Genomic DNA, 21,320 nt, shown 5'->3' on the forward strand with positions numbered 1-21,320 from the left:
CACATGAATGGGACAAGGGCCTGGAAACAGATGGCCCCACACCCCACACTGCACAAAGTCTCTCCAGGCAGTAATTTTGCTCTCTTCTTACTGTGTCCAGAGCACCCAGCAACACATCAGATGGGACTGGGCCATGTCAGAAGGGCAGGATTCGGGACCACACTGGAAATCTATAGGTACAGACAGCTTTGGATGAGCTGCATCTTCTTGCAACTTACCAGGCTCCTCTGTCTACTGTAAAGTTAGACTTAACTTGAAAGTAAAGAACACCATCAAATTCCTCAATGCAAATGGCCTCAGACTGACAGCAACTTCCTTGTTAGGCCTTAACCTACTTTAGGAAGTCAAAAGGCACACACATGATAGTCTCATGGGCCCCCATCCTCAAATGCCTACCTGTTGCCTACCTTCTAAGACCCTTCCTCCAACCCTAACTAAATGCCACCTCCCTCCCAGGGGCAGTTAAGAACACTAAGATCAATATGGCCATTCATCTGTGTAAAATGAACAGCCAGAACTCTGGCATATAGGGAGGGGTCAGAGAGGGAGTTCTGAGTTCAGCTCCTCTACACATGCTGCAAACAGTCTATTCTCAGTACTTTAAGGGTTTCTGTAGTCCACATTTTGATTAGCCATTCTGTTAGATAGAAAGACCTAAGATAGCATAAAACAAATAAGCCCACTTGGAGAAAATGATAATATAGCTAAGACTTTCTACTCAAGAAAACAGAACCAGGTGGCTTATGCCTACAATTCCAGCACTCAGAGGCTGAGACACAAGAACTGCCATGAGTTTGGGGATAGCCTGGGCTACACAGTGAGTTCTAAGCCACCTTGGGCTACAGAGTGAGGCTTTGCCTCCAACAAAAAAACAAAAAGCATAAAAACCTACTTAACTTAAAAGCACAACATTTGTTAGTTTCTAATACTCCACTGACAAATACCTTTCTGTTCACTTTATATTTTTGGATGTGAGCCTAGCTTTAACGGCTGAGCCATCTCTTCAGCCTCTCTTCACTTTATAACAGACAGACAAACACCAAGACTACATGGATCACAGCTACTGATCTAGAAACCACACGAATCTGTTCTTTGCTCCATGTTATATGCATAACATTCACAAATAAGACAATTTAGAATAAGGTTTTTTTAAAAAAAAAATACAGGTGTAGCAGCACACACCTTAAGTACAAGTATTCTAGAGGCAGATCTCTGTGAATTCAAGGTCAGCCTAGTCTACAGAGCAAGTTCCAGGACAGCTATAGCTGTTACACAAAGAAACCCTGTCTCAATAAGCAAACACCTTACAGTTGAAGTAAAAGTGCAAGTATACACATAAAGCATGGTTACGTTAATTCTAAACAAATACCTTCAACAGTCGAAACCTCCTGTGCCTCAGCAAGAGGAGAGAGTGGTTCTGTTTTCATAGTGTTTTCTCCCATTGACTTGCAGTTCAACTCCAAGTCTGCAGCCCCCAGTCCATCCCCAAAGGAGTGGCAAGTTAATACAGATGAGACCTGGCCAGTCTCCAATGGAGATTTCAATTGACCTAGAGGAAGAAATAATTAAAGAGTGCTTAGGAAATACGTATGTATACAATCAAGAAATAAAGAGTCTGAGGCTCACCTGATCTATACAGGGTTCCAAGCCATAATGCTACATAAAGAGACCCCATCTCAAAACAAAAAAGGAGGGCCAACAAGATGCTTCCAAGCCAGATAATCTGCAGCCAGTCCCCAGTACCCACACGACAAAGAGAACAGAGTTCCACAAGTTATCTTTTGATCACACATACTGTGGCATATGTGCGCGCGCACACAAACACACACACACACACACACAAACAAGTAAGTGAAATGTAATTTTTTAAAAAATTTAAAAAAAGAAAAGGCCTTCCACCCATACAGCCAGGGCTATAAGTGCTTAAAAGAATTTGGTTAAAGTGAAAGAAAGTCAGCGAAAATGCACACAGCAAGGCAGTATCAGAAAAGGCATAGAAGCAGGGCTCCCCAAGCCATGTGCCTCCAGCCTGACATGCAGCACAGAATAACAAGCAAAAACAACCACAAAAGCATCTGAACCCTCTGGGAAGAACAATACACCACCAAAATATTTGGATTTTAACACAGTCTAACCTGGGACTGGAGAGATGGCTCATACTGCTGTGGCACACATACCTATACACACACACACACTTTTTTAAAAGAGTTATTATTATTAGATTCCATTTATTTTCTATTTATGGGTTTTGGTGGGGGTTTGTTTGTTTGTAGCCTTGGCTGGCCTGGAATTCATAAAGATCTGCTTGCCTCTGCCTCCCCAAAGTTGAGATTAAAAGTTATACAACCATGCCCAGCTGTGTATGTGTGTTTTGCCTGCAAGTATATCTATCTGTGCACCACATGCATGCAGTGTCTGCAGAGGCCACATCAGAACAGAAGTTACAGGTGTCTATGGGTCGCAAAACTTGGGTGTTAGGAATTTAACATGGTTTTTCTGCAAGAGCAGCATCACTGAGCCATCCCTTCAGCCCTATACACATTAATTAAAAAAAAAAAATAACTCCAATACAGCCTAACACAGAAGCCTATACAGTGGCTCAGAGGTTTAAGAGTGCTGGCTGCTCTTCCAGAGGTCCTGGGCTCAATTCCCAGCAACCGTATGGTGGCTCACAACCATATGAAATGAGATATGGTGCCCTCTTCTGACCTGCAGGCATACATGCAGGCAGAATATTGTATACATAATAAATAAACAAAACTTTAAAGAAAAAAAATAAAGAAGAGAAAAGAAAAGAAAAGAAAAGAAAAGAAAAGAAAAGAAAAGAAAAGAAAAGAAAAGAAAAGAAAAGAAAAGAAAAGAAAAGAAAAGAAAAGAAAAGAAAAGAAAAAGAAACCTATACAGAAAAATCTAGACTGGTTTTTAGTAGACAGGCACCAGGCAGGCTAAATACTAAACAGACACTGACTTACCTTCAGCAGATTCCTTGGCACTGGATGCCTTGTCTTGTAGAGGATTCGTATCAACCGTATGAACCAGATCAGGTACAACCGAGTCGGAATCTAGGGTCTCATGGGTCCCATTAGTAGACAGCCTGGAGGACCGTCTCCTGGACAAGTCTTTGTCACTGTTTTCGGAGCGGTTTTTGGACTGTTCCTGGGCTGTAAACCATTCAGAGAGTTGTACTCAGAAACCAACAGGAAAGAAGACTTCCACTAAGGCAGATTCTGACCGCTCAATTCTACAAGGGCTTTTCTACAGAGACTTCTGGAATGCCAGACTGATAGCCTCTCCTAGCTTATAGCAAAACTAAAAACTCCGCTAGGAAGTTACTTTACTTTGTTAAGAATTCCTAGTCTGAGCTGGAGAGCTTACAGCCAAATGTCAAGAATTCAGACTGAAGAGATGTGCAGAGGCACGTCCTAATCTTGACCATGGCTCTATTTTGGAGTTTCCAGTGTAAAAGACTGTATGCTGACTCCCAAAGTAAGGGCTGCGAGAACCGTATTTAAAAGCCATCACAATCCTTTTTGAAGACAACACGTTTGTTTTCTAGTAAACATTATATATATATATGCATACATATAGTATTTCTAGTAAACATTATATATATGCATACATATAGTATTTCTAATGTTCTGCTTGTTTTTCAGTCCAAGACTCTCTATGTAGCCTCAGCTCTCCTCAAACTCACAGAGATCAGCCTCCCTCTGCCTTCCTAGTGCTAGAGTTGAAGGCACATGCCACCATGCCTGGCTAAAATTTTTCTCACCACATGAAGTTCATCCTTACTAGGTCATATAATATCTCAAAAGGAATCCCAATCAAATACACTTTAAGAAGGCAGATATGCTATCACTGAGTCCAACACAAATACAGATCACGTTGCTTCCAGCAAAAACCTACTGACACAAGCACATTCCACTCACATTAGCTTAAGGACAGTCATGAGCACTCATAAGAAACAGGACTGACAGACAGAACACAGAGGTTGACCCAAATAACTTATCAAATTCTAGGCACATATACATAAATTGGAGACTCACATGAATTTTTGTCAAGTCGGGGACGTTTTAATGGGATGTCACTTCCTTTTGATATTTTCCGTCTTCTCAATTCCAATGTTATTGGTTGCAAAGTTTGAGAGTTTGAATCTACCGCTGTAATATATACAAAGCACACAAAAATATATAACTCTTAGTGCCTAACTGCATCTTTTTACAAATAAAACAATATTTTGTGTGTTTACACACACACACACACACACACTTTATATATATAGAGAGAGAGGAGAAAGATATCCTTATAGATATTAAGATACAGTAAGACCCTGCCTCAAAACTTTAAAAAAGATACATTATTAAACTCTGAAAATAAACATTCCTACTTTAAGGAAAAAGACAAGACAACTAACTAACTGAGTGACAAACTGTTTCCTTGGGAAGATTTGACACACTCTGCAGATTGACTTCCTCAGTTTCTTTTTGTGGTCTTGCCTAGGCTCTAGCACTTCTAAAACCTCTTTAAAACACCACATTCCAACATGACCTCTTAAAAACATAAAGGTTCGCCGGGAGGTGGTGGCACATGCCTTTAATCCTAGCACTTGGGAGGAAGAGGCAGGAGGATCTCTGTAAATTCGAGGCCAGCCTGGTCTACAAGCTAGTTCAGGGCAGGCAACAAAGCAACACAGAGAAACCCTGTCCTGAAAAACCAAATAAATAAATAAATAATACAAAGGTTTGTAGGCAATATAAAAGTCTTGGCAGGGGACAGGAGAGGGATGGTGTCTTACTAAGTTGCTGAGGGTAGCCTGGAATTTGTAAGCCTCCTGCCTCAGTCTCTGGAGTAGATGGGATTGCAAGCATGTACTACTACTGCACATGCTCCTGTTGTCTTGTTTTATTTGGAGGAAAGGAAAAAAAATTACAGTGTAGTACCTCAGAGGCTGGCCTCAAACAGATATATAGCGGAGGATAACTTGAAATTCCTGATCCTCTTGCCTCTACCTCCTGGGGTTACAGTCACTACCATTTAAGGCTCCTGCAGTATTGTGAAAGGGTACTGCAGGAAAACAGGAGCTCACAAAGTCTAGATTGGTGGTTCTCAACCTATGGGTTGAAATCCCTTTGACAAACCTTTAGCTCCAAAAACATTTACATTACAATTGTAACAGTAACAAAATTATAAAGTAGTAATGAAAATAACTTTATGGTTGGGGGTCAACACAACATGAGGAACTATATTAAAGGGTCACAGCATTACCAAGGTTGAGAACCACTGGCCTTGAACTCCGTATGTAGCTAAAAATGACCCCCACTTCTCAAGTGCTGGGATTACAGGCTTGTACCACCAGTGCCTGACTCACAAGCATTTTGAGCATCAAATCTTTTCAAAACCTACTGCCCAGTCCAAAGACAGAAAAGAACTAAAACTAAACAAATCCTGACCTACCCAGTACTTAGAAAACCCACCTATGCAAGTTCACTCTTAAAATCTGTGTCAGGGTTAGGACTTGATTACTGTTTTCATTGTCTACCTGCTACTCAGTGTTTTTGTTCTGTTTTGTATTGTTTTGAAGATCTAAATGAAAACCAACACAAATCTCAGTGCCCCAGACATGGCTGTAGAGCACTAACCCAGCAGGGTAGACACTAAGTCCCTGGAGGTGCTTCATTTTCTATTTTTAAGCTTAAAGCATAAGACACTCTCCTCAAATCTGAAAGATGAAAATCCAAAGAGTCGGAAGAAAGATTAGGGAGCCTGGCAAGAAAGCAGGACTAAAGAATCTGAGGAGGGGCAAAAGAAGATAGAGAACTATGGACAGGAAAAGGAGGATAGAAAGCAAATGGGAGGAAAAAGAGAAAAGACTCAGATAAGGTCAGCAGCTTCGGTGCGGCAGAAGAGAGGCAGCACCCAGCTCTGAGGAGGCAGCCCCCATTCTTGTTATATTCAATCTTCCCAACATATCAACATTATTCTATTCCAAGTGGCGGAAACTTGGATCCAAGGTTGAATCTAAGCTAAACATCAACACAAACCAGTCCATTCCACACAGCTCAGAGTCTGCTCCCAATCAGATCTGTGTAATCTGGGGAGCTCAAGACTCCACCACGTCAATGAACGCAGGCTACTTGATTTCTTAAGGGTTGCTGAACTATGTACACAGCATCAGACAAGCCTTCTTCCTTTTGATACCACATACAAACACGGACCTATAGAGAACTCAAGTGTTCCCCTAACTTCCCCAGAACACCTACCTCATCTAGGAAGCTTGTTAACAGCCATGAGCCCAAGGTCTCCACAGATACTGACCAGGGAGTACTTGGGCACAAGTGCAGCCTGTTCTTACAAACGCCTCAGTCCAGTAATGGGAAAGTTGGGAATGCCCCTCTCTAAAATGTGTTCTAGCTGGTATGCAACCACACACTTAAAAAAGCAAGAAATGAATGAAGGGTAGACTGAAATCTTGGATGGCTCCAGGAGAAGTCTGTGACCTGGGATACAGATATGCCAGTACATACTCCAAAGACTCCAAACCGCAGCAGGAAGAGCTAAACTGAGCTGCAGACAAGTCCCATTTTCTATCTCTTCTTTCTTCCTGCATAACTGCCCTTCTCCAACTTTCAACAGAATGTCTGCTTTGGGGTCTCTAGATGTAGCATTTGTGTGAGCAAACATTGGGTTCAATCCCTGAAGGGGGGAGGGGAGCCTGCCTCTCACTCCCTATCTGAACGTGGTGTACTACCCGGGATGGTTCAAACCTCTAGATGGTTCCAACTCACTCTTCATCCTTGAACACAGACGCACAGGGCACCATCTCAATCTTTCTAAGGACAGTATATAGCTAGTACCACTCTCAATGCAGAGAGAGCTCAGTTCATCAGGAGTCCTGCAGGCCTTGGTATTACTGCTTAATTCTTTCTCGAAAGGCAATCAAGACACCAACTAAACTTAAGGACAATGCTGTCCAACAGAAATACAATGAGAGCAACAAACGTAAGTCCACGTGTGACCAAATTTTTAAGCAATTATACTAAGAAATTAAAAACTAACTTTAAGAATATATTTTATTCAAACCAATCCATCTATAAAATATTTCAACATGTAGTCAATATGAAAAATAAAAACCAAGAGAGGGCTGTGGCGTAGCTAACAGCAGACACAGCACTTGTTTATCATGCAGAAGTCCCTGGGTTTGATCCCCAGCACAGCCAATTTAAAAATAAGGGGGAGGGGGTTGGTGGTGGTGCAGACCTTTAATTCCAACAGGTGGAGGAAGGAAGATTTCTGAGTTTGAAGCCACCCTAGCATACAGAGAGAGTGAGGTCCAGGACAGACAGGGCTAAACAAAGAAATCCTGTCTCGAAAAACAATCAAAAAACCAAAGGAAAAAAGATTTTTTACATTGCTTTATTTGTGTGTGTGTGTGCGTGTGTGTGTGTGTGTGTGTGTGTGTGTGTGTGTGTAAGTAAATGTGAGTGAATACAAGTCCTGCAAATCACAGAGCAAGTGTGGAGATCAGATGACAATGCAGGGAATTGGTCCTTGTCTTATACCTTGAGATAAGAGTTTCTCTTCCCATCCCTTGCTGTATGTAACAAGGTTGCTGGCCCACAAACTCCCAGTGAATCTCCTGGGATGGGCAATCTAGAATTACAGACATGCACTAAAGTGTCTGCCCTTATGTGGGGTCCAGAGAGTCGAACTCAGGTTAGCAGTCATATGCAACAAGGGCTTTACCCAATGTTTTAAAGGGGGAGGCATGTATTTCACCTGAAGACAAATCAGGCTGTATCTAGACTCCTATAAAATTAGAACTCAGATTTGAGGAGGATATACTACTACATAAGTAACTTAAGGTAGACTTTTCCACTAGATATCAATGAATGGGCTATTACTCCAGTTTTGACAAAATACATTTCATGTCAAATTTTACATTTTAAATTATATACTGAAACTGCTTAAACTTGTACTGAAAAAAGAGATACTGTGGGCTAGGGATATAGCTCAGTGGTGAAGCATGCATTTATCATGTGCAAGGCTATGGGCTCCCAGGCCAAAAAAAAAATACAGACATTGCTTGAAAATGTGATTGAGTTCACAGTTTTTCAATGTTCATGCACTGAACAGAGAATATGCAAAGAAGGAAGTCTAAAGAGCACAAATATACTCATGCATGGGTGAGTTCCATCTAGACATCCAGGGACTGCTCTTCCTGCTACCAAACCACTTGAGGAATTCCAAACTTATTATACTTCTTTTTTATTTTACTTTATTTTATTTTATTTCATTTTTGCTTTTTTGAGGCAATGTTTCATTCTAACATGAACTGACTTGGAACTCACTATGTAGCCCAGGCTAGCCTTGAACTCATGGCAATCCCCTAGCTCAGAGTTTATACTTCCTTTAAATAACTGGATATTACTCCTTAAATCTATATTGAATCCTTAATTCTTACCAATTTAATTAGCAAATTATCTTTCTATTTAGACTGAGATGTCCCCTTCCATAAATATCTTTTAAAAGCTCAATGTCTTTTTTTGAGACAGGGTCTCATCATCACAAAGCCCCAACTAGTCTTGAACTAATCATCCTCCTGCTTCTGCTTCCCAAGTGTTAGTGTCACAGGTGTGAGCCACATGCCCAGTAAGAGCTCGATTTTAAAAAGTGCCCTTGGGGCTGGAGAGATGGCTCAGTAGTTAAGAGCATTGCCTCGTCTTCCAAAGGTCCTGAGTTCAATTCCCAGCAACCACATGGTGGCTCACAACCATCTGTAGTGAGGTCTGGTGCCCTCTTCAGGCATGCACACAGACAGAATATTGTATACATAATAAATAAACAAATAAATATCTTAAAAAATAAATAAATAATAAATAAAAAGTGCCCTTGACTCCAGCTCTAACTTTTGGGGGGGGGGGCTGCCTCCCTCAGAGGCTCATGTTTGTGTGTGCTTGGTTCTGGTACTAAGGCCTGGACCCAGGATATCATGCAGGCTCTGAGTGTGCCCTACTGCTACTTGTACCTCCAGCCCCTGTTGCCTCAGCTCCCATTCTTCTCCCCTTTCATGTTTGCCCACCAGGATGTTATTTCCTCAGACTGACGTCATGTAAGCAGGCACAAGGAGAAGGCCTCAGTTCCCTTGGCTCTTTCAGGGAAGATGGGCTGTCCACTCAGAAGCTCAGCCACGGCCACACTCCCAACATGTTCACCTGGACACACACCTCACTGAAATTCAGCTCCACAGGCATGATTCGTTTTCAGGCCACAAGCAAGTCACAAACACGAAGGACTGAAGTACAGAAGGTATAAAGAACCACAAAGGCCACAGGAGAACACTGGCATCACCCATTGCAGAGCCCGCGTGGGAAACTCACCAGTAGGAGCTATGGAAGGGGGTCTGCCTCGTTTTCTTTTTGGCTCCTTCAGGTTCTCTTGTGGACTCTTCACAAGGTCATTTTCAGGCTTCTTTTCCACCTGGACATCCCCAGAGTACTCCCTGTCGTTCTCCGAAATGTTCTCCTTGTCTTCCTTCTCGTTCTTGGGAAGGCTTTTCTCTGACACTTTGCCCTTTTCTGAGCAGGTCAGCTTTCCTTCTTTGTCAGGCTGTTTGGGTCGCTTTTCTGTCTTTAAGGCTTTTTCCACTTTGTCTTTCTTGACGTTGGCCGTGGCTTTTCTCTGTTCTTTAAATTTCTCTCGTTTCTCAGAAGATGACGAAAGACTTTTGTGATCTGTTTCTTTAGGCCTAGCATTACCCACAATATTCTAAAATGAGCAAAATAGCGATGAAACACTTTGTGATTACTTGCAAATACACAATCAGGAGGTTGCTTGCACACTTATGCAGACAATGAAGACACTAAGAGGACACAGGCCGGGTCATATGATGCAAAGCACCAGGAGAGTATCTGAGCTTGGAGGAGAGTATCTGAGCTTGGAGGACTAACCCTACGTTTAAGCCTCCTTCTGAGACTCTACAATCTCCCTTATGACAAGGAGCCACATGAGATGAGTTAAAGGGATGTCAACTAGTGGGACTCTTGACTAGAGGCAGTGTTTCTAACAGAAATGTTCTCACTTTCTTATTCAGGGCTTTTCAGAGACCCAGTGTATGTGCTGCCCAGCTTTATGAAGAAGAAAACCAACTGGTAACTGGAGGCTTAATAAGAAGATTGTTCAGAATGCCCAAGACAGACCAAGGACTCAGGTCTCAGGTCCCTTTCTGCTAATAGCTAAGCCACTTACTGGGTTCCTGAGCTGTTGGGTGTTTTCGCCACTGAAAAGTAGTACTGCTTCTAATTTGTTACTAAATTACTTTAAAATTCATTCTAAAATCTTGTGTCCTAGTGTGACTGTCTCCTAATAAAGGTGACTCTAAAGGTTAGAATTTCTAAGATTATAATTAAGTTTGTTTATACATGAATCCCTCTTCTACAATCCTGACATCACAGGGCATCCCTAGTACACACATTCTAGGTGCACTGATTTCTCCAGAAGCAGGAACGGAATTCTCAAATGCTCAACAACCAAAAATAAATTTGTCCCACAGGGAAAAGTTATAAACAATGAGACTTTTTTCTTTCTTTTTTTCTTTTTTAGTTCTAATACTATTCTGAAAAAAGCCAGACACTGAGAGGAACAATTAACAGACATATGCAGTTGTACCCCTTCTAGTAGGGGGTAAATATCAATTCTGGTCAAAGATTTGAAAGTTCCTACTTCGTTCAGAAATGAATTTCCCGAAACAGACTTTGCTAACAAAATAATCAGACTTCACAGTGTGTACAAACACCCTGATGCGCACCCGGAAACGAGTCATTTCAGGGATAGCTACATGCATACTACAGGACACTGTAGAGCTACCAAACAGCTGAAACTTCAGACAAACGAACTCTGGGGAATGTTATATTGTTAAAAGAACAAGCTATAGACAGTACATGCACTTGACACTAATTCTGGGACTAACACACACATTTCTAACAACAACAAACCAACAGGACAGACACAACAAAGTGTCAAACACAAAACAAGCAGAAGCCCTTCATCTGAGTGGGGTAGTTTTGCTTTCCTTCTGCTTTCCAGCACTTTCCAGATTTCCTACAAGTAAATATTCATTTTATAAACTCAGAAAATAAAATGTGACTCAAGACTAAATTACCAAAACCTTTAGAGTAGCAAGATTCTACAGTAAAAATTTACCTATTCCATTACTTTATAAAAAAATTTTTAGTCATCTTGAGTCAAAGGACTACAGCCTCTTGGCAGGTAGGTGTAGGGTGTCTGTCTGTCTCTGTGTGTGTGTGTCTGTCTGTCTGTCTGTCCATCTCATCTATACATGCACGTCTTGGAGCTGCCCGGTCTGTCTTGGTGGCCTGCTGGGATTGAGAAAAGGTGAGACACTCAGAGGCACCAGAACTGAGAAGGGAACTGCTTGTAAATCTTCCCCCAGCAAGGCCCCACCTCCAGGCCATAGTCAATTTACTGAATAAATAGTTAAAACTCTATGGGGTTCATGGCTCATACATATATTCCCCAGCACCTGGGAGGTAAGGCAGGGGATCACTATGAGTTAGAGGATAGCCTGGGTGAGAGTAAGAATCTGTTCCAAAATACAATTTTCTTTAAAAAGTTGAAACTTCCCTATAAAGAGCTGCAGAGTCTCAGGACCTCTCTATCTACCAGTTCCATTCAAGCCCGTATTTCGGTTCCTCTGCCTTTATCAACTCATTCCACAAAACTTCACCACAAAAATGGCAAAGTTAAGGACAAAATGCCACAGTCAAGCACAAGGGCCACTTTTTAGATGCTTGAGAGGCAAGCAAAGAAAAAGAAAGCATCCGTCATCTGGGCAAAGTGTCAGCATGTTCTCAATGCTCTCTAGAGGAAAACCAGCAAAGGCAAAACGTTCCTGAGGCTCCTTGAAAGTTCTTCTGCCCTCAATATTTATAGAAAATCTGGTGAAATCTGTGCCAAGTGGAAGCACTTGATCATCACAAGAAAAGAACCAACAGGTGACAGCACCCGCAGTCCCAATCCCACCCAAGCAGAGGAACCAGTGAGGATGTCTCAGAACCAACAACCTTTGGCTAACTTGCTCTAGCTGTTTCATCAGTAACTATCAGGATTATAAGCAGTCCAAAAAACGCCAATATACAAACTCTGGTTTGATTAAAATATGAGGAGGAAAGACACTAAAGAGGGAGAAATCAAAGTATTTTAAGAAGTCTCAGAGCTCTGTAGAGAAAGTCTCTTACAGCGCTCAAATGTTCAAACTTCCTATGTTGGATGAGGGTACAGGAAGAGGACAGAGTCAGAACACTTGAAAAGAAATGAGATAGGGCTGGGGAGATGGCTCAGAGGTTAAGAGCATTGCCTGCTTGTCTAAAGGTCCTGAGTTCAATTCCCAGCAACCACATGGTGGCTCACAACCATCTGTAATGAGATCTGGTGCCCCCTTCTGGCCAGCAAGCATGAATGTAGGCAGAATACTGTATACACAATAAAATAATAAATCTAAAAAAAAGAAATGAGAAAACAAAAATTAAACAATGGGAAATATACTTAGCATTTTCAAAGAAGAAAATCTGTGTTAAAAGAAAAAGACAAAGAAATACAAATATCACAACTTTTGAAAACCTGTGTTATTACTTTCTGGCCAAACTGTCAGATGGAGGAAATAAAGACTTGTCATCATAAACACATGTAATGTCTTTATTTGAGAAACAAAAGTACAATGTTAGCATAGTTCAGAACACAAAGCACAAAACCACATTTCTCACCTGATCTTTGGAAAAAGCTTTGACATGAATATGTTTGACAGTTTGAACTACTCCATCATAAAATTTCACAGTGTAAGTACCTAAAATTCAAGAAGATATGATTTTAACTTGCTGTTTCATGAAAGCAGCAACTTTTAAAGAATATACACAAAGGAGCTCCAAATACAATAAATGTGTTTTAAAAAAAAAGCTGAAGAATCACACTGAGGGCAGATTCACAGTGGCAAAGTACCCACTTAGCATGCGCAAGACCTTAAGTTCGATTCCTAGCACACACACAAAGGCAAATTTAGCTTCCTATTTAATTGGTCAGACTGGTTTATTTTTTTAATCTAAGCAATTCAAAATTCACTTTAAAAATTTTATGCTGTTTGATTAAAATAAGAAATATGTACACTGAATTTGAGCCAAGGGGGAAAAAGGACAGTAAAACAATTAAAAATAGATACAGACTTACTAATTCCTTGGTGAGTGGCATTTGCAATTTAATCTTTACTTGATTTTCTGTTTTGAAGGGCAGTAATCAAGTCTTATTTAGAGGTTGTGTGAACCTTAAAATCTGTGAACCTATCTTGGCCAAAATGCTAAATGCTATCCAGCAGTTGTTCAATAGGAATCCTGTGAAATATTAAAGATAGGAACCCATACATCTAGGTATGTTTGTTTGTGGATTTCTTGGTGCTGGCAATTGAACCCAGGGCCTTGTACATGCTAACCTCTCAATCAATCAAATCTCCACCAGAGCAGAGTGACTCACTACTTACCCACTGAAACACTGTAACATTTCCATCTCCTCTTATTTTTTAATAAAGTAATTTTTTAAAATTATGTAGCTGAAAATAGCAGTTGCATGCTGATGCTGGCTCTTACCAACTCACAAGCTGTTTTGTTTTTTTGAGACAGGGTCTCATAATATAATTCAAATCAGCCTGAAACACACTGTTGCAGGGTATGGCTTGATTTCACAGCTATTATCCTACCTCAACCTCCCAAGTGCTGGGATTACAAGCATAGGCCACCATGGCCAGTTTTGTCTTCACAGTGTGCAACAGAAGTATCTTCCTACCTAGAGAGTACCACTCAGTGAGCCTCAGGCAGCCAACTTAAACAAGCGACCATATTACATTCAGTAAAGGCTTTCTAGCTAGCTACTGGCCAGTTCCCTCTACTCTGAAATCCTCATTTGCCACCTGCGGAAATTTAGAAAGGTCTTCAAAATCAGAGAACGTATCTCAACTTCTTCCTCATACAGTACTCAACACACAACAGTCCAGTGCTCAAAGCTACCACACCAGTGACACTGGCAACCTCCTGAGAAGTGTAGCTCACCAGCCCTACCTTGGAGAGACGAAATGAGAAGTGCTGGGAGCTGGACACACGGGGGGCTTTTAGCAAGTCCTACAGGTGGTTCAAATGATATAAAGCTGAGAAACACCTCCGAAGGCAATTGGCAACTACCTCTAGACCTTTACTGCAGACCATTATCCAACAGACATCACCACCACAGAAGGAAACTGACTAGGAACCTCTCAGAACACACAGACAGGCTTGGTCAAGTAAAAGAGCAGCAGTTAGATTCAGGATAGTACAGAGGACACCCGGGAAAGAAGGCATAACTATTTTCTACACAGGAGGCTCAGCAATGTCATTCTTAGGCCACGACAGCAAATGTTTAAGCTCCCGTCTTTCTTTCCCTGCCCACTCAGTGTGGGTGATATCTAGCAGAAGAGCAACTGCTAAAGAATGCTAAACAGAGCTGTTTCTTTGGGCTTTTAAGATTGACTTATTTTTAATTATTTTCTTTGATTTATACTTCATGTATATGGGTATTCTGCCTGCATATAAATATATATATATATATATATATATATATATCTGTGTACCATATGTTTGCAGTGTCTGAGAGGTCAGTAGAGGGTGTCAGATCCCCTGGAACAGATGGTTGTAAGCCACCGTGTGGTTGCTGGAAATCAAAACTGGGCCTTTGGAAAGAACAGACAGTTCGCTAACCACTGAGCCATCTCTCCAGCACTCCTTCTGATTTTCTGTGTTATATTTTTGTGGGGGTGGGTGGGGTTTACTTATTTGTTTATTGTTGTATGAGATAGGGTATTATTCTGTAGACCAAGCTGGCCTTGAATTTAACAGGTAGCTGAGGCTGACCTCCAATTCATTGTGGTTCTCCTGCCTTACCAATGCTGGGATTATGGACAAACAGTGACACTATATCCAACCTTTGAAGACTTCTCAAGGGCTAGGGAGATGGCTCAGTTTAGGGCCCCAGTTCTGATACGAAAAAGAATAACTCCGAGGCCTATAATCCCAGCACTTAGGAGGCAGGCAAAGGAAATGCATGGTACTTACTGACCAGCTACTGTAGCCAAAGTTCTAGGTTCAGTAAGAAGCATTATCTGAAAAGATAAGGTAGTGAGCAGAGAGGGGGTGGGGAGAGATATGTACAGATACATATATACTAAACAAACAAGTAAATAAAGACTTCTTAAGCAATGTGGTGCAATGTATCTCTGGCTATGTAGGGATAAAGCTGAGAAATGGCAACATCAAGATTAAGCGCTCCTTCAGTATTTTTAAATTCAATTATATTGTATTTTGTGTGTATTGGTGTTTGTATGTATGTCTGTGTACTACTGTGTGTCTGTTATTCACAGAGGCCAAAGAGTGCACTGGATACCCTGGTTTTATAAACAGTTGTGAGCCAACATGTGGATACTGGAAATCAAACCCAAGTCTCCTGGAAAAGCAGTCAGTGCTCTCAACTACTGGGCCATCTCTCCAGCCCTCTCCTTCAATCTTAAATACTCAGTGTGCTGACAAGCCACGCTGGACAATATGGTTAACAAAGAAAATACAGTACATTAAAAAGAAAAGAGTCAGTCAAGCGGTGGGGGTGTAAACCTTTAATCCGAGCACTTCAGAGGCAGAGAGAGGTAGACAGAACTCTGAGTTCAAGGCCAGCCTGGTCTACAGAGCAAGTTCCAGGACAGCCAGAGTTACACAGAGAAACCATGTCATCTCAGGGAGAGAGGGAGAGGGGAGGAAAGAGAGGGAGACAGGGAGTGAGAGAAACAGTTGTCAAATACGATGACATGTAGGTACCTATGTACCTACACCTGGAAGACTGAGACAGGACGACTGCCTTGAGTTCTAGATCAGTTTGGGATATAGTGTGATAGACTGACTCAAAAGAGAAAGTAGCGGGAGAGGAGGCCTTCCATTTTTAGAGATATTTTCAAGCTGTAAAAGTAGTAGAAGAATGGACCACCATTTTCAGCTGTTTGGGGTTCACTTTGAAGTTAACTCTCTCCAATGGTAAAAGCCTTACATGAGAGGGAACCCAAGTTGCACATTAAATTTAAGACAGGACTTAAAGCTAGGAAGCCTCATGCCTTCAATCACAGCATTCAGTAGGCTGTCAAGTCCAGTCTGGGATACCAAGTAACAATTTGTCTCAAAAACAAACAACAATGAGCTAAAATTAAAACACACACCTGCCTACTGACCTCTGACCAGTTCTTTTCCTATTGTCCACTGCCAAGGCCCTGATGCCTAAGTCCAAACCACAGATCCAGAACACCAGCTGGCCACTATGAAATGACCCAAACTCTGGCCAAAGATTTGGAGGCCCCCACTGCTACAAAGCAATATCCCACCCACTCCTGACCCTTTGGACATCCAGGAAAGAGCTATCATCTTGAAACTTTCTCCTGGCTCACACTCAACAGCCTAAAGAATACATCAGAGGAAAGATGGCATGACAATAGCCTAGCCCCACTTCTGAAGCAAGGCCCCAAATCTATTTTCATGATGTCTGTGTAGAACTTAAACATTTTCCCAAGGGATAGAGAGTGGTTAAGAGCAGGCACTGCTGTTCTAGAAGGCCAGTGTTAGGTTCCTAGCATCCACATCAGGCGGCTCACAACTGCCTGTAACTCCAGCTCCAGGGGATCTGACACCCTTTTCTGGATTCTGCAGGCATACACACACAATTAAAAAAATTTTAAAGAACATTTCCCCAGAAAATAGAGTGTTCTGCTGGCCACAAATCACATCTAACAGATAACATGTAAATATGTGAGAGAAGTAAAAAAATAAATACATCCTTGCCTGAGGATACAGCTCAGTGATACAGCACATGCATAGCATTCAGAAGGCTGAGTTTCACTCCAGTAACAACAAAATTGTAGCCTGCCCTATCTCCTCTAGCCTGAGGTACCTGGGAGAGTTTAAGCAGCCCTTTATCAGTGCCAGGTCAAACAAAGGAAGGCCTTGCCCTCTGGGGCTAAGAACTCAGCAATCAGATGATCTTGGAAGCAGTCAAAATGCTGAAGGGGTGTGAGAACCTAGCTACTGCTGCTCTGCAAGCTTTTCTTCTCTAAGTCCCATATAGCCAGTTCCAGAGCAGCCAGCGCTAGTTATACAGTGAGACTCACTCAAAAATAGAGAAGTGAAAACAAGCAAAAAACACGTTTTCCCACCAGGTATGGTGGCCCATGAGTTCAGGAGGTGAGAACAAGGCCAGCCCATCAGAAAGCACCCAGTGAAGTGCTTCAGCATCTAAGCACAAGACATGCATATGGCATGAGGGCTTTCTTTCCCCAAGCCTTTGCTTCTGAGCTCTTTTACATGCTGGACTTGCTTTCTGCCATAGGAAATTTCCCAAGACACTCAACCCAAGCTATATACCCAGCCTTTTTACTTTTTTAAGACAGGGTTTCACTAAGATGCCCAGTGTAAGAAATAAAAATTGTTACGATCCATTTCAGTATGAGGCATGCTTAGAGTTCACTGGTTAGGGATAAGGCAGGAGGCGCTAGGCCCTCCTTGTCTCAAAGTTTAGAGGTAGAAAGCTACACATTTGGTGCTATATAACTGAGCTCACAATCAGAACATGGGGTGCTCGTGAGCCCCTAATCAGTCAATAAACAAGGCTTGTGACCTAAACTAGTAAGGCAGTTAATTGGGGAAGGGGTCCTAGCCTAGGAGAAAAGATCAGAATTTCAAGCAATTGGGGACTTTGAAAACCACTGCCTTTTGCGTGAAATCAGCATGCTGTTCATTTTTGCCTTTCCTCTATGCTGATGTCTCTTTCTGTGGAATTTTATGTTAAAAGGTACTTTGTTTTCACTAGTCTTGTTTGTTTTGTTTTTTTGTTTTGTTTTTCAAGACAGAGTTTCTCTGTGTAACAGCCCTGGCTGTCCTAGAACTTGCTCTGTAGACCAGGCTGGCCTGGAACTCACAGAGATCTGCCTGCCTCTGCCTCCTGAGTGCTGGGATTAAAGGTGTGTGCCACCACTTCTGGCAATAAGAGCCTATCTTGAGAGATTAGGCACACTTGACTTGACACCACTTGACACCCTCCCTGCATGAGATCAGTGAACACCTAGGCATACTAAATGTGGTAGTTTGTATGTGGCCTCCATAATCTCATAGGGAGTAGCACTAGAGAAAGTGTGCCTTTGCTGGAGTGGGCATGGCTTTGTTGGAGGAAGTAAGTGTGTCACTGTGGGGTCAGGTTTTGAGGTTTCCTATGCTCAGGATACCACCACCCACTGTCTCAGTAGACTTCCTGTTTCCTGCAAGATGTAAGGTTCTCAGTTACTCCAGCACTGCTTGCTCGCCACCATACTCCCTGCCATGATGATAATGGACTAATCCTCTGAAATTCTAAGTGATCCCTTGAACTAAATGTTTTCTTCATAAGAGTTGTGGTGGTCATGGTGTCTCTTCACCGCAACAGAAACTTAACTAAGACACTAAACAGCTTGTGCCCTTTCAAGGAAATCCTGCTGGCATGATCTGGAGACGCAGGATTGAACTACAAAGATGTAGTTCAGAAACTCTAGAGCCTCACAGACCTCAAACTTCAGCTCTATTTATGTTCTTTGTGTTCATTTTCTACTGTGAGCTTAATTTCTCACCTATAAAATATGGGCGACTTTGATGCTAATGACCTTTCTACTTCCGTGAGAAGACTAAATGAGATAAAAATGCAAATTCCACGAGATAGAGTGGCACAGACCCAGCACATGGGAGGCAAAGTAAGAAAGTCATGAGTTCTAGGCCAACCCAGGCTACATAGTAAGACCCAGTCTTAAAAGCAACAAAGTGTGGAAATAACTTAGCCCAGAGACTGTCACAGAGAAAAGATCAATAAATAGCTCTAATTATCACCACCTCCAAGTCACTCTGTAAAGAGAGCCCTCCATAGACAATAGAATGAGAACAAAGTCAAATCCTGCACATGTGCACCTAAGTTTTCCTTTTGTTATCCTCTCTGCAATGCTGCTCATAAGGTACCAAACTCCCCATACCCAAAATGTAGGTTCCATGCTAGCATAAAGAAAATACAGAAAAGAACTGCTCTCCAGAAACCTGAGACCATTTCCATAGCATTTCCGGTTATAAACACAAGCTCCAGGCACTGGCCCAAAATAGACTGAGCTGAAGGAAAGGGGAGCATTTGACCTAGAAATATGCATCTAATTATGAAGAGACTAGCTTAGTCCACTCACCCTTAAGCCCAGCATTTATGAAGCAGCGACACAAGGACTACTACAAATTTAGGCCAGCCTGGTCTACATAGCAAGTCCCAGATCAACCTGGGAAACGTAAGATTAATATGAGAAAGAACCACCCATCTTGTTGCGAATGCTAATCACTTACAGTTTACTCAGTGAGAAACCTTTAGGAGCAATAGTGTTCCACTGAGGCACAGAGCCCTCGCAGTCATGTGGCTCTGATTTCCCCACATAAAAATGGAGATGATGGCAGGCAATATACACAGGCAACCCAACTTCTAGGGAACCTGAGGGAGAAGGAGCACTTAAGTCCAAAAATCCAAGGCCAGCCTCTGCAACTTAGCCAGACTCTGTCTTAAGGAGAAAAAAATATTTGAAAGATGAGTCAAGAACCCTGGACAAGAGCCAAGTCAGCTCACCAAAGATGGCTACACACACACAAACACACACACACACACACACACACACACACACACACACACTGAAACCGGAATCCTGTCTTTCATTCCTATACTGAGGGATGGGGGGCCTAACATAGTTACCAACTAAGGTTATTTCATACTACATGAGGTTATTTTTCCAATGCCATAGAGCCAATAAAAAGCTGGGCATGGGCTGGAGAGATGGCTCAGAGGTTAAGAGCACTGGTTGCTGATCCAAAGCTCCTGAGTTCAATTCCCAGCAACCACATGGTGGCTCACAACCATCTATAATGAGATCTGGTGCATACATGATGGGGGAAGAGTCTTCTGTTTTGTGTTAATTTCATTGGTTAAATAAAGAGACTGCCTTGGCCCTTTAATAGGACAGAAAATTAGGTAGGTGAAGTAAACAGAAAAGAATGCTGGGCGAAAGAAGCCGAGTCAGGCAGTTGCCATGATTCTCCCACTCCAGACAGATGCAGGTTAAGATCTTTCCTGGTAAGCCACCTTGTGGTGTTACACACATTAGAAATGGGTTAAAGCAAGATGTGAGAGTTAGCCAAAAAGAGGCTAGAGCTAATGGGCCAAACAGTGTTTAAAAGAATACAGTTTCCGTGTAATTATTTTGGGTAAAGCTAGCGGTGCGGGAGCCAGAGACAGCCCACCGCCGCTCCTTACAACACACACACAGACAGAACACAGTGTACATAAACAAATCTTTTAAACAAAACAAAACAAACAAACAAAAACAAAAAAGCTGGGCATGGTGCCCCTACTTGTAATCTCAGCACTTGGGAAACTGATGCAGGAGGGTTGCTATGAGCTTGAGGCCAACACTGGCTGCCCAGTAAGAACAGGACAGTCAGGAGTATGGAGTAAGATCTTAATTCAAAACCAAAACAACAACCAGCTGTGGTGAAAGGATTTTACAGTCTTAGCACTCTGAAGATAGAGGCAAAGGATCCAAGTCAAGGACATCTTCAGCTACACAGTAAATTCAAAGCTGCCCTGGGATACAAAATTTTCATTTAAAAAAAAAAAAAAAGACCCATTATCAACGACAAGTACTGTTCTCCCTCTTCTCCAAGTGTTAGCCAATTTCCCTAAGAAACTCTTTGTTATTTAGGGATTATAAATCATGCCAGACTCCTCTTGACAACAATTGCTGCTCCCTACTCTGCCCAGAGTCCCCACAACCTGCCCAGTCAGTGCTCAACTTCAGGAAAACCTCAGAGGAAACTAAGAGCAACCAGAAGGTAAACCAGCTGGGCGGCAGAGGTGCGAGGCAGAGACAGGCAGATCACTATAAGTTCAAGGCCAGCCTGGTCTACAGAGCTAGTTCCAGGTCAGCCAGGACTGTTACACAGAAAAACTCTATCTCGGAGGCTGGAGAGATGGCTCAGAGGTAAAGAACAGTGGCTGCTCTTCCAGAGGTCCTGAGTTCAATTCCCAGCAACCACATGGTGACTCACAACCATCTGTAATAAGATCCGGTGCCCTCTTCTGGCCTGTAGGATACATGCAGGAAGAACCCTGTATACATAATAAATAAAAATCTTTAAAAAAAAAAAGAAAGAAAG

General features: G+C 42.1%; 1 protein-coding gene across 5 annotated transcripts in view; it reads right to left on the reverse strand.

The window, feature by feature from the left end:
* Phf20 (PHD finger protein 20) overlaps positions 1 to 21,320 on the reverse strand; it is a 103,228-nt gene that overhangs the window by 28,628 nt on the left and 53,280 nt on the right. For 2 of the 5 annotated variants that reach the window (XM_050150781.1, XM_050150780.1), the window contains exons 5-9: positions 12,780 to 12,859; positions 9,378 to 9,765; positions 4,047 to 4,160; positions 2,973 to 3,161; positions 1,370 to 1,549 (exon numbers count right to left, since the gene is read on the reverse strand). In XM_050150781.1, coding sequence (XP_050006738.1) covers positions 1,370 to 1,549; positions 2,973 to 3,161; positions 4,047 to 4,160; positions 9,378 to 9,765; positions 12,780 to 12,859 — 951 coding nt within the window. The remainder of the gene's footprint in view (positions 1 to 1,369; positions 1,550 to 2,972; positions 3,162 to 4,046; positions 4,161 to 9,377; positions 9,766 to 12,779; positions 12,860 to 21,320) is intronic. The other 3 variants (XM_050150782.1, XM_050150784.1, XM_050150785.1) reach the window with 3 other exon arrangements.

This window comes from Alexandromys fortis, unplaced genomic scaffold (assembly GCF_014885135.2).
Source record: "Alexandromys fortis isolate MF-2015 unplaced genomic scaffold, M_Fortis_MF-2015_v1.1 scaffold_27, whole genome shotgun sequence".
NCBI classification, from domain to species: Eukaryota; Metazoa; Chordata; class Mammalia; order Rodentia; family Cricetidae; genus Alexandromys; species Alexandromys fortis.